At 40.7% G+C, this 14,699-nt stretch overlaps 1 protein-coding gene across 1 annotated transcript; it reads right to left on the minus strand.

Annotated features, from left to right (window-relative positions):
* Window positions 1-1,238: 1,238 nt before the first annotated feature.
* On the minus strand, window positions 1,239-6,711 carry tbx22 (T-box transcription factor 22). Its single transcript, XM_072663894.1, has 8 exons — window positions 6,489-6,711; window positions 6,048-6,189; window positions 4,764-4,865; window positions 3,843-4,017; window positions 3,494-3,658; window positions 2,605-2,669; window positions 2,280-2,365; window positions 1,239-1,804 (listed from the first exon to the last, which is right to left on the minus strand). The coding sequence occupies exons 1-8, from the start codon at window positions 6,709-6,711 to the stop codon at window positions 1,239-1,241; spliced, it is 1,524 nt and encodes a 507-aa protein (XP_072519995.1).
* Between the last annotated feature and the right edge of the window lie 7,988 nt (window positions 6,712-14,699).

The raw sequence follows: 14,699 nt of genomic DNA on the forward strand, positions 1-14,699 counted from the left end.
ACAGGGAGGCGTGGTTTGGTTTAATCCAATGCTATTAGTCTTGTTTAGGTTAAGGCTAAACTGATTAACAGGTGCAAAGTGTTTACACATGATCACGCAAGAATGTTTTTTAATTAAAAGTGCAAATTAAAATTTGTGGCGAGAAATAACACATATTGTATTTGATATGATGATTTTGCAAAAGAAATGAGATACAGAAAGTTGATTAAATGTAATTAATTCTTTCCTGGAGCAACCCTGACAAGATTACAGTTTTCTTTTTTACATTAACTGGGAAAACAGGCCATTTCCACAGCTTTGGCTAATCCTTCTCAGTGAGCCTTGAAAAACGGAGAAGCTAGTTGTGGAAGAGAGCCCAGGTTCTTCCAAGCTGCAGTGGTAAATAGGAAAGGAGAGCTCCATGCATACAAGACAGACTTTCCTTGAGAATACAAATGAGGTGTACCACACGAATGCTTGCTCGTTTGCAGAGGTTTACTTGGTGTCAGCTGTGTTTGGGTTTGGGATGAGAACTCAGGCCTGTGTGTGAAGTTCCTAAAACACGTGCCAGACAGAAAGGTAGACCTTAAACTGGAAAAGGTCATGTTTGATATCTCAACTTTTGAATTTGGAAACCTAGACTAGTGCTCATATAGTCTGCATGCAACATTTGTTCCATAAGTAGGTTTCACACAAATTTACCATCAGTAGTTTCAAAGGCTGCTCTCCAAAACACTTTTAGTGAGAAACCGAATGGTGGAAGAGGCTGAATGAAGACGGAAAGCTTATTCTTTATCTCACATTAGCAACTGAAACTGAACACAAATGATGTAAGAGGGGATAGGTTCGACTAAACTGACATATACATAGTATACTTTAATACATACTTTTCAAAAATGGAAAAGTTGTCCAGTCAACTTAGTATAACAACAGGTAGCTAGAAAAATATTCCATAATCATAATACTTAATATTGGTTCAGTGAATAGGAAGATAATAAAAATGGCACCTGAAGTCCCTGTTATGTCCATTTCTTTGTACCATTTTAGTATAAACAAGCATTCTGTCCTTTGAAAAAAAATATTGTTTTCCAGCATTAGGTGTAAACTCTTTTGTACTCCACCAGTCTCCACGAGCATCCTGCACATTTTGCATTGACTCAAAACAGGGGATGACGGGGGGAACAGCAGCAATGTATTTTAAACATGGACCTGTTCACCCTATCTAGGGTGCAGTTCCCGCATTCCAGCATCAGACGAGGTCAGAGGCAGTGGTTAATGGTAGAATTCCAGGCCGACTGGTGCACAAGACTTTCAGAGGGTGACAGAGTCATGCTGTCAGCTGGTTTTGAGGGGTGGGTGAGAGTGGAAAAGTGCGGGCTGATGGGTAAGCTGTAGCTGTACAGTCCACAAGGTGGCGCAAGAGAAGATGCCAGGGTGGTCTGTTGGGCCTGATGAGCTCCAGAGGTGCGGCCGGCCTGAAGGCTCTGGATGGAGAGCAAGCAGGGCCCAATGGCCGATGGAGCCTGTAGGCACTGACCCCGACAGCTGGCCGCTTTTTTTCCATGGAGAGGGGACAGCAGAGGGAAGTCTGTCAAAGGTCGCAATGTTGGGTAACCTCTGAGTCTGTCTGGTCCGAGGCTGCAGTAGGCTCTGCTTGTGAAGGGATGGTTTGAAGGGGCCACTTTGTAGCAGATTGGGACGCTGAGGTTGTGGAGAGTGCTGTCAGGGCTGGAGAGCGTGAAGGGGTGGGAGGTGGAGGAACCGGAGAATGGCAAAAGGCTTTTGAGAGGAGAGATGGCACCACAGCTTGCCGAAGACCCCCCGCCTTTAATGAATATAGTAAAACTGTGTGAGTATAATGGTCAGAAATATCAAGTATCTAGACTAAGTACCATCTTAAAGTGTTTAACATGCAAAATTTAACATGCAGTTTAGATGGGAAATCACAAGCTCCTTTACCAGTGCAGGAACTAAGTCTGTATAAAAAGACTGGACACATGCTATGGTTTGTAATGTACAAAGGCTTTGGTTATATTGTACTTTAATTCATTTAATAATAATAAAAATTCATTTTATTTTATAATATTTACCAGAATAACATGTTCATGTAAGTTTGTAAGAATTGAATAACTATATTTTATAAAAAAAAAACATTTGCTGCAACATTTTGCTTCTGTCATGCATTTGTACATTGTCTGACAAAATAGTTGATCCATCAGTGCTGAATAATAAGAATAGTAATAGCGCTTCAAACTGTAACAGTGATTTTTTTTTTATTTGAATGATTTGTTGCTCTGTACCTTGCAGCTCCAGAGTAAATGGCTTCAAATCAAGGCTGAATGGACTTCGCCAGGGGTAAGACTCCAGAATCCCATCTAGGACACCCCTATGGGAATCCGAAGAGTGGAGAATTGGAACAGATAGGCATCGATGGCAATAAGTCATCCATTAGTAAATGTGCAGTGCATTGATGTTCTTGACACCATGGACCTGTCAAGTGATTTATTGCATACTTCCTCTCCGCTGGATGTAAAGTGAAATACCGTCCAGAAAAATTTACAGGCATTGCATCTGTTTGAGGGAAAATTTACACAGCCGATATGTTACCCGTCCACTTTTTGTTACCTGTTTCGTCCTGGATCTCTAAAGCCTTTGGCGAAGGGGTTTCTGTCAATCTTCAGTTTTGTTATCTTAAAGACAAGAGGGAGAAAATAAAACACTATCGGCACGTAAGCATATGAATGACCTCAGTTTTTATTGAACAGGGTACTTGGTTGGCCCTGCCCACCAGTGGGCATATAATTCGCTGCACCACACAGGGCGAAGGGCCATGTCAAACAAAACGCACTGATAACAGGGGACTTGTAAGACATTTATTTTAAATATTGCCTGCAACTAAGTAGAGCCCACAAGCCTCCCCAGTTGAAAGCAGTCTAAAATTCAAATAACAAAATAATCCTTCCCAATAAAAGTGGACCCTGGTGACAAGAGCTGGCTGCCCACGCTGTGGCTTCCAGTTTCTGGAACAACGTGTGTAAATAGTGAAGCCTTTCAGGAACCTTTTCCACTTCACCCCAGTGTACTCCCAGTCGTACCGCACACGTTCAAGTCTGCTGCTCTCTAGGAGCTAAACAGCGTGATTTATACACGCGGGTTGGGGTGAAAACAGCGAGATATGTGTTCATATGAATCTGATATGCTTGAAATGAAAGCGCGTTGGTAGAGACGTCTGTGGAGCAGGACCTATAATGGCCATGGAATGTAAAACGCAATGGAAATGGAATGGAAGGGAGGACTCATACTGGCAAACCCAGTGATACACTCATGCAGTCGTGGCTTCAATTCAGCAGCTGAGATGCTTTAACAGGAATATGGAGAACGCGCACGGCGAATGCATCGTAATGAATACCTGAGATATCGCGACAGAATTTCAGGGTTTGGAATCAGAGCGAATTGAGCTAAACATTGCTTGCTTTAAGTTCCATTAGACGTGTGATGACAGGGATGTCTTTACCTGCTGGTTTTGGTAGGCCGTCACTGTGGTGAACTGCGTCTCGGGAAAAGAGAAAGTGTGCACGCCGCGCGCGGGCAGCGAGGTCAGCTGCGCCGGTTCTGGCCCGTGCTCGCGCAAGATCACGTGCACGCGCGGCTTGTACTTGTGCATAGACTGCAGGATTATCTAGGGTTCGGAAAAGAGCGTCTTTATAAGACCAGATAATAATAATAATAATAATAATGATAATAATAATAATAATAATAATAATAATAATAATAATGATGATGATGATGATAATAATAATAATAATAATAATAATAATAATATAAAGAAGGAGAAGAAGAATTCTCAAATCAACGCAACCTACGTGGCCTTTGTCGTCCATCTCGTTGTTGGTTAATTTGACTCGGTCGAAGCTGATCACCTGCCGCATCCATGTCTCTCCGGAGCAGGGCGAATCCGGGTGAATATAGAGGCGCGGGGTGATACAGGAGTGGTCAGTGTTTCCAGCGACCATCCACTGGGAGCTGTGGTACACGTACCTACAGGACCAGAAGACTTTACAATATAAAAAACAACAATAATACTGCAGCTAAAACTCGATTTTGTTTCGCTGTTGGACAGAACACTAACATTAACTCCGCAAGTCTCTTTAGTATTTTGTTGACTACTATTATACATTAATTAATTATTATGAATGTTATTACTATTACCTACAATCATTCCTATAAAACGTATTATTTAAATAAATTTATGCATGTTTAGACTAAGAATAATGTTGTTACTACTACTACTACAACTTCATAATAATAATAATAATGATAATAATAATAATAATAACCTAAATCAAACTGGGATACTTGAGCGCTGTGCGTATTGCACTTCGCTGGGTTTTTTTTTCACTCCCTTAACGTTTTCGCTGCGAGAGAAAACGTTTAAAAATGGATTAATTCATATATGTAAATGTTTAAAAAAACTTGAGTCACTTTGAAATTCCATATGCGGAAGTTACAGATTTTATTTTATAACCGTAGTTTTACTTTTTTGTCAGAATGTAGATGCCAAGCTGTACTGTATTATTCATGCCTATATTGTTATTTTGTAATAATTGAACATATTGAACAAAACATTTACAATAATGCCCCCATACAGAAGAATTATTAAACATGTTAAATTGTCCCTCTCAATCTAGTTGACTATACAAACAGATAGATAGATAGATAGATAGATAGATATTCAAATTCCATTTAATGACTACATTAGAAGTTTGAGGCTTAAATTGGCGCACCTGTATCTCTTTGAATCCACAGGCATGATGTCCATAGCGACGTAGTACTGCTTGATCGGGTCCAGGTTGCGCACTTTCACTCGGATGGAAGGAAACATTCTCCTGATGGAAAAATTCACATCCACCTTAATGGTTTTGCACTTAAACTATTAAACATCATCTTCATCATGTTTAAACTCTATTGAAACTAAATATGAATATAAATTATAAATTGTGGGGTGAGTCACAAAAATGGAGTCTTATTAAGCTGGAGAAAGTACCTAAAATAAAACTTATTTAACGCCCTCATGTCCATCAACTATATTTAATATGTCACAGGACGTATAGCTTGTATTGATATAAAGATATAGTAGTATGTAGCATTATACTGTGTGGGCCTCTACAAGTAGATTTTATTGTAATTGCTTTTTAATGTATTTTTTTACACTTGTTATTTACGATCGAATCTAGATTGTGTGTTATGTTAAGAAGTAGTACACATGTGTAGCCCAAAAAAAAAAAAAAAAAATCGCCTCTAGCTACATGATTTTATCAATTTGAAACACTTTTGCTCAAAATCAAAAATCGTTTGTCTCCACTTTGGTAGTTTTTCACTTTTTGGATTAATGTGAATCTGACAGTGGTGCTTTATATTTTGTCGTCCATGATATATTTACCAATAGAATTGCTCCAAAATGACTTGGAATAAAATAGTTTTGCATTGAAAGTATATGTTTCCATCGACAGTTATTTTTTTTCTTTCTTCTGTAAAGTTTGTATTTTGGAGATACGAGATTTATGCGTGACATCGAGATATACACCCAGCGAAGTTCAAATATGAACAGTAATGCGCTAAACTATTTATATTTAGTTCGTTTTCCTTTATTTGAGGGCAATAGCAAGCAAAACGTTACAATGTCAACCTTTAATGTAGGACCAGTAACTCTAACGATGGCTATGCAGGCTATTAATATATTGTTTTACGTTGTAAAAAATAAAAAGATATATATAAAACGGTTCTGTTGTTTTAGTGTAAGCAATATTAGCAACTTAATTGTGTTCAAATTTCAACAACAAAAACGAAGAACATTGGTATCCCACCAGCTAAGACTCAAACCCGACTTGACCTGGGGTAGAGTTATTACCAATAAGTCTAAATCATCATATTAATATCAAGCACGTTTACACACTCTTAGAGCTTTATCTGTGTCCTTTAAAAGATCAGTGACCTCGTGTTGCCCAGTGGTACTGTATGATGCCTATATAAGCTATTTATATTATTAAAACACAGAGCGAGCCCCCCACCTTCCTGCTTTGGTGATGATCATCTCGGTGCCGATCTCGTGAAACCTCTTCCAAAGGTCAGAACCCTGTAGATCCACTCGAACCTGCGGCTCGGAATCACCTGGTTCCTCTGCGACACTTACCGGACTCTCACTTTCACAAGCTGTTAACATTTCCAGCAGGTCAATGATGACATAATGGTCACGATCAGTCAGTGGTTTAGAGTACACGCTGTGCTGTGGATTCACGCTCTCACTCATTCTGAATACTGAACGTATTAAAAAACCTGAACATTTACAACGATGCACTGATACAGAAGCTTCAAATGAAACACTTTCAGTTAGCTGATATGCGAACAACCAGACAGACCAGATAGACATGCTGAGAGACAGATAGATGGATAGATAGTACACACTCTGCATGTTCAACTAAAATGGCATTGCCATTAACAAGTTAACTCACCGGGCTTTTCTCTTCCTCCAACACTAGTGTCCGAGTCTCTGTCAGTGGTAGGGATCGTCTGCAGCTTCTCCTCCTTCACGTTTTCCATCTTCATCCTCTTGCAGCTCTTCCCCACCAGAGCCTCCACGGAGAAAGCGTGCGCCCTGGTGCTCAGGCCCTGCATCCTCGGACAGGCTGAAGCAGCAGCAGCAGCTCCGTCTCCGTCTTCACTTCCACTCTGCATGACGAGAACTTCGCTTCATTCGTGACTAGGACCTTCAGCACTTTAAATGCGCCCCCAAAGCTGCCGTCTGGACAGGACCCTTGTTTCACATTTCTCTCCGGATTAGTCTCCAGGTTTCGCGTCCCGTACACCTCCGTTGCTAGTCAAGCCTCCCTTTTCAGAGACTTGCTCATTGGGCACAAACTGCGAGGCGCCAATAGGAGAGCAGGAGGAAGGAGACAGACGCGAAATGCGCTGTTAATATTTTTCTTTTTCCCACACCCGTATTCCGGAATAACCCACCCTCCTCTGCTCTTCATTGGCTAAGAGTTAACAAAGTACAGGCTGTTTGTGAGCACGCACTTCTGACCAATCCCAGTGCAGGGGCTGGGTCTGTCGGAATACGGGTGAATAAAATAACGCGAGCGAAACTCTCAAAAAGTGCAAGCGAACACTTACTACCGGATTTCTTATGTGGAGTCGGTTTAGCTGTGGGTCAGAGGACAGTCTGCACTAGTTTGGAATTTATTGAGCGAAGAAAATGTCTTCCGGACCCTATAACACTTTTTTTCGCGTAAAAGCATGTTAAGCCTTTTTTTCAAAGATTTCACACCGAAAATGTGCAGGATTTACAACATTCGTGTGTTCTGTCCATCAAAATGAAGTACAAAGTAAACATATACTAAATTATATTGTGATAGATAGATAGATAGATAGATAGATAGATTATTAATAAAGAATATTAAATATTATATAAAGAATATTATATATTCAACTAATAATCTATCTCTGTATATCTATAGAATGATAGATAGATAGATAGATAGATAGATAGATAAAAAGTATGGACTTCATATATTCAACTAATAATCTATCTCTGTATATCTATAGAATGATATATAGCTAGATAGATAGCTAAATAGATAGATAGACAGATAGATAGATAGATAGATAGATAGATAGATAGATAGATAGACAGACAGACAGACAGACAGACAGACAGATAGATAGATAGATAGATAGATAGACAGACAGACAGACAGACAGACAGACAGACAGACAGACAGACAGACAGATAGATAGATAGACAGACAGACAGACAGACAGACAGACAGACAGACAGACAGACAGATAGACAGACAGACAGACAGACAGACAGACAGATAGATAGATAGATAGATAGATAGATAGATAGACAGACAGACAGATAGATAGATAGATAGATAGACAGGCCAGTAACGCTGTTTTATTTATTAAAATCCTGTAACACACCTCGTACCTAGCTTGTAGTATTTCTATTTGCATTCTTTATTTTATATTTAAAATCAAACTAGGTTGCATGTTTATTAATGACTGCTCAGGTTATTCTTTATATTAGTTTTATTATTATTATTATTTATATACTATTATTAGTGAACATGCATGGACAGTACGATTTTTAAGCTCAGATAAAAAACTGATATATATATAATCGGACAGTTATCTCACCATTTAGTGGTTCTGACATTTCTGAAGAATATCCTTATTTGGATTATTCTCTGGTGCACAGAACCTTACCGCTGTTCGTCTTATTTCAGAAACGAATTTAACTGAATGTGTTCAGAGGAAGAAGGGAAATCCAGGAACAAATGTTTTAGTCTCGTTAACTATTCCCATCTGGAATCTCGTATTTAAAAAAATGTCCGTTGAAACTCACTCCTTTTCGGTTAAAGCTAACATTTCCTAGATCAATTTGGGGAGGGAACGGGGGGGGGGGCTTTCCGTAAAATAAAGTCTTCAGCAGTTTCTCCCACTGTGGAGCTTGTCTGTTTTTCATAATGCCAAAAGCTGTGCCCTGCGAAGGGCTGAACACTGGGAAACTGCTCGTAATGACAGGTTTGTATTATTAAATTACTGCTTGACGTGAAATGGATCCGTTTTACACAAATACATCCAAACAACATTTAGGTACCGACTTATTAAAATGTTTTAATCGTAGAAGGAAATGGCAGTTGTGTTTACAAAGAGTCAGTTCGTGTGTTTATTTCAGTGAGGTGGTTCACGTATCTTACTTTTGAACAGTTTTACAGTAATTGCTAAATGTGGACAATTTGCTGTTCCAATTTTGCGAGACGTTCATTTTTTTCGCAGCAGCGATATTGTGTATTGTGTGTTCATAAATGAGAATACAACATCTAAAATTTGGATTTTATTAAATCATTTCCTTAATTGTAATTAGTTCTGGATGTTTTTTTAGTTTGTTTATTTATTCGATATAATTGAATTAAGTCACTCGACATGTTCAAGACAATAGTCATGAAATTTCCGAGCTGTTATATTTGGAAATGGTTACAGCTGTCTTTTCTTTCTCTTGACTTTTTCATCTGGCAAACCTAAATTGGACAATAGTACAAAAGAAAGTTCAAAACATATTCACACACACTGGAATGAGAAGTTGGAATAAGAAAGTATCTCCGAGTGAAAGCTCAGTTTGGGAAGCGAAGCCCTGATCAGGGGGAATTATGAAATTTCCGAAACCAGCTCAGACATTTCCACACACGGATTATCAAGGGTGGTCGGTGATCCCACCTTAAGCACAACGTTCCCTTGGCTTGGACCTGCATTTACTCGTCTATATGTCATATGTTTTCGCCTAAGTCAGAAACTGAGGAAAATGAGCCCAATTTCCAACAATTCAGGTTACCCTGTTCTTGTGATTACGCTTGAAATGAATGTAGAAAATCTATCTGCATTGAGATTGACGTGCAAAGCCCTACAGGACCGCAGGTGAATTCAGTTTAGCACGTTTATTCCTGTTGAACACGCCGTTCAACCTTGAGTGTACTGCGTGACGAAGCGTACCTGAATGAGCTGCCCCTCCAGCTGAATGGAAAGTTGGCCAAGCCAGGCTGCTCTGTGTTAAGTTACATATATTCAGAGGAGCTGCACTCCATACAATCAGTTGGGGAGGGCAAAGTAAACATTTAAGTGCAATGCACCATGAATGACTGATTGCTAGTTAAATGATAGGCATCAAATAAAGTTCCCCAAGCTGTGTTTGGAGACCACCATAAACACATCCTTTCCTTCCACTCATGAGGTGAATATAGATCAGGATGATCACCACGCACAAGCTGAGCTCCTTGACTGTCTGTCAGTGTTCCTGGCTGATGTACTTCCAGGATCATTAAGCTGTTCCTGCCTCAGAAAGGTCCCAGGCAGAGCTACGTGGGTCAGCTAATTAGCCTCTCCTCACGTTATTTTCGCCAATTGCCTTTTTATTGAAGACCATGACTAGTTTGCCTCCATGTCAGCCATGAGGTCTGGCTGACAGACTGGCGGGAAATCAGAGCTTCTGCATGGAGTTTCTCTCTGTAAACATTGGCAGGCTCCGCGGAGCACAAGCATGGTGCCCAAACCAGGAGGCTAATTGTAGACAGCAGGGCTGGCCAGGCCATGCCGAAGCCGCCACTAATTGGGAACGACTTCTCCCCTGATGGTTTGTTTTAGGGCTTCAAACTGACACAGAGCAGAATGCAGAGGTTTTTTGAAGGCACCTTGCATGTGGTGAGGATGACCACCATCACCACCCCAAGAAGCAAGCTGGGTCTTTTCCCTCCTTTTCTGCCAGATTTGGGGGGAGGGGGGGGGGGTGCCAGGAAATCCACCTTAAAAGCATTTACCTATTTCAACCAGGGATTCAACCTATTGCCACACTGTTCTTTGGTGTCGTAGTCCATTCACCTCAAGTGCAAACTTGCATGGGAACCTATGGTGCAGTGTGGGCTCTCAGGGGCTGTGTTTTCCTGTATATGTTTTCCTTGTAAATGTGCAGGTATGGGAGCATTCCTGCAGTGAGTCAAAGTGGCTGACTTGCATTATGTGCCTGTCATCTTGAGCTTGTCTGGATTTGACATGAACGTTGGCACTACGTCCTGGCTGCCCATCTGATTTCAATAACATAACCAACCTGAGCTTTAAACAGCTCCTCATGTATTCTCTGTAAATGCATTTCTCCTGGGTGACACTAGGTGAGAAGAAAGTATGTGTGGACACACAAGCACAGAGGAAAATGCGAGCAGAAAGCAGAATGAAAGTGACGAAGAAAGCAATAAAAAACCAAGCTCAGTCTAGAAGATGTGCAATTATGGGGTGACAAATTCACATGACCCAGACTATGGCATCACCTCCACTCTGGAAGTCTGCAGTGAAGGCCACATCTGCTCTTCATCAGAGTCCTCTCTGAAAAGTTGTTATCGAGACATTAATGTTGAATACTGCCTCTTTTATGGTACCATAGTGGGCAACAAAATGCTAATTAAAAAGGCTTTGCTCATTTTTAAAGGAGACTCAAAGAAGCTGTATCTTGTGGCCCTGCCCGGAACTTAATTGACCATGCCATCCAACTGGAGCCCATGGACAATTGCAAACACTTCTTTGATTGGTCATTGAATCTAGGCCAAAGTCCTCCTCTATGTATGCTCCATTTACATTTACTATCTACTGTTTTAGTACATTCCCTCTCCGCCATGTGTAACCCTACTGGGCATCCAAACAGTTAAGAGAATGACAGTCGAGCATGATCTAGTTTGAGAGCTGGAATGGAAGGAGTGCTAAATGTGGCATACTATCATTAATGTAACAAAAGAAATGTGCAAGTTGATTTACAATGCAGTCGTTCAACTCTTAAAGGCCATTGTGTTTAATTGCTCCGGTTGGACGTAGAGCTTTTATATTCTGCAGCATTAATTATATGATTAGTGCATAAGGAAGAGGAAAATTTTCCTCCAGTTATCAATAGCTATTTATCTAGTAGCTCACCCAGAACAATAATGTGCATCTCGACTTTGAAGCCTGGATCGAGCTCCACCATGTCCCTTAATTATTCAATGGTGTAGCATTCCAAGACTTAGTGCAGCGTGTGGTAGGGGGAAATAAATCTGCTGGAAAGAAAGATTAAGTGATACCATGGGGGTATTTTCCAGTGTTATGTACACACTGGGGGAGGCTGAGCATATTTTAGAACACTTGTCAGAATGTGGTTCAGCTCTTTATCGAAAGGTCTAATATTTGTATAGTTTTACTTGTAAAAATAAAAGTACATTTATGTAATTAAAGGCTTGTTTCTTGTTTCACACAACAAAAACATTTTTGAATTGATTATTTTAGTGTCTAATACTGTCCATATAAATACAAATAGCCTTTTCTTTGAGGAAAGAAGTAGTAGTAATAGTTATTTTACATTGCAAAGCAAGCTATTAACCATACCAAGATGCCATAGTAACCACCTTTGTAACTAGTAGCTTATCAACACACAAGCAACCACCTAAAATACCATGGTGACTATCTGGCAGCATTGTAGGACATACCTGGTAATTGCTTAAGCTATGTGATCATTTTGTATGTTCTTCAGAAAATGCTTTATTACTGTTAATGTTGGCAAATTATTATTTACCAATCCAAAAAGGACAAAATCTCCATTCCAGTGGGAAATACAGTATAAAAAAGACAAAACATTCCTTCAAATCAGTAAAGTACCTTGCTGCAGAGCATGAACTAAAATGCAATGTGATATATCTATGACAGCTCGCCTGTGTGCGCATAAGCCTGTCCGCGCATAACAGAGTTTTGCTCTTGTTGATGCATACAGCCCGAGGCCCCAAAACGCTTATATCTGGTGGCCAGCATCAATACTTCCTGCCAGACCGAAAGGAGAGAACAGCTTGTGGTGGTGGTGGTTATTGCATGAGTTTAATAGCAGCACCAGTCAAGGGATACAAGGGAAATAGCTGATAGCTCTATTTCTATATATATGTATGTTTTTTATGTCTCAAGGTAAAATGATATTATCATTGCATATGAATGACTGTTCTTTTGGCATAGGGTCTTACTGAAGGGTGGCCCAAGACCTCAGTGGCCTCTGGGGCACCCTGCAGCCTTGAAGCAGGGTGCTAACTGAGGACCTGGGGTTTTTGGAACCCAGACCCAGAGTGTGGGTAGAATTTAATGGCTCATGTGCCATGGCATCCAGTATTTACTGCCTCATTCAGCTCGGCTGTTGGCTGCCATTTGGGGATGGGGATGAGGGAGGGGGTGGCAGGAGGAGGGCAGAATGGGCTTTGTAGCTTACTGCTGGACTGTGACTGCCAGGATGCAGCTTCTTGCCACAAGTGTGTTGTGAATTATCACTGAGGGGTGGTGCTCCTGCTCAAGTTGATTAAGGCTCTCTGCCTCTCTCTCTCTCTCTCTCTCTCGCTCTTGTACTGGTCTTTTCTATTTTATTCATTTATACATAGTTGTATGGTTATATTATGCTTTTCATTTGCATAATACTTAAAAAATAAACTTGACAAAAGGGTTCTTTGGAGCAGTGCTGTAGAAGAACCACTTTTGCATTCATAAAAAAGCTTTCAATATACCAAGCTTTAAAGGGCCTGTTTTTTGTGTAGGTTTTTATCCGTAAACCAGTCATATGTTTTTACAGGGCCATTTCCTTCCCCGGGGATGTTTCTGCTTGGTGCCTCGAGTAGGCTCCAGAATCACATCAACCCTGATCAGACTCTGACAATTTCTCAACCTCTCTTTAACTCTTAAAATGAAACAGACTGAGCTGAAACACTATACCTTCAGTGTAAATGGGTGGGGCTAAACTGCCGACTAAGCATGTGCAACTGTTGATGTAAGTTAATGCTTTCTGTGACATCACAAAAACAATAACTGTAAATACAATTGAGCTGTTTTTGCAGCCTAGTTTCTACATTTCCACAGCTTTAACAGTGTATAAAAATCTTAAAAAGTGAGGGATATTCAGTTTCCATGCTATGGGCCATGATGAAATAAAAGCTTTAGCGAAAGTTCTATCAGGAGACTGTAATGCTACATCATGTAATAACCCGACCAATCACCAGCTTCCATCTGTCTTTAAAAGCATGCAATTTACAGGCCCTCTCTGCCGACTTCTTGTCTTTTCCCTCTTTTCTCACCCCCACCTCCAAGTTGGTAGTCGTCTGGTAGACCAGGTGGTAGACTTTGCCCATGCCATCCATGTACAGCAGGATCTGCGAGGGTCCAGATGTTACAAGACCTGGGCTGACGATGGGCTGGTCTTCACTAAAGACTTCTGTCTGTGAAATTGTTAAATTTGATCAAGATTAGTTTTTCTTCGTGCACTGTTGCTTTTGTAGTCTTTCAGTTAGAACTGTTATTTGTTTCAACTTTGAAGAACCTTTTTAAGGCTTTAAGGGCCTCCGCACAATGGAAAAGTTCTCTCAGAACTGTGCGTTCAAGCCAAAAAACAATTAGGAACCTTTATTACCAATATGAACTATTGGTTAGCCTCACTTGGTGCACATGCAGTGTCTGAGACCCCATCCCCACAGCAACAAGTTTGGTGTGCCATCTCTTCTCGCTCTGACTCCTTATGCTCGCCTGAGCACCAGTGACCGCGTGGTTAATGACTGCGGTCGGGGAAACAAAAACAAGCCCAAATTGATAATGAATTTCAGACTCGCCATGGAGACCATCAAAAAGCCATCCAGAGAGGAAATACCCATTACGTGGTCACTGGCTCCAAACTTCCAGCTTAGCTAAACGTACACAGCCTTTAGTAGTTCTCACCATTTGAGCTGACAGCTCATAAAGCCTCTTTTGAGCCTTCCCAGTTTTGAACGTGTCAGGGTTGAATGGCCTGTTGTGAGCGCAATAATAATAACATGTATGGGTTCTTCTCAAAACGGCCTTCTAGAGACTTGTGGAAATTGCTTCATGTCGTTGCGTGGCTACTGTTTTCGATGTTGGTAAACTAACTGTAAAGGCATGACACATTGCTATGCAGGCCATCATTGACCTAGCTTGTGCAAACACATGGAGGTGAACGTGCTAGGGGTTGGGTATGGTCTTCAAGTTTGTGCAGTTATTCTGCAGTCCAGCTTAAGTGAATATGGCAGGCAGGCTGCAGGGGGAAAAAATAGACTCCATCGGTTTGTAATGCATTTGCAATCCTGTGGCTTTTTTTGAGAAGGGCTCTGTTT

Source organism: Salminus brasiliensis, chromosome 19 (genome assembly GCF_030463535.1).
Source record: "Salminus brasiliensis chromosome 19, fSalBra1.hap2, whole genome shotgun sequence".
NCBI lineage: Eukaryota > Metazoa > Chordata > Actinopteri > Characiformes > Bryconidae > Salminus > Salminus brasiliensis.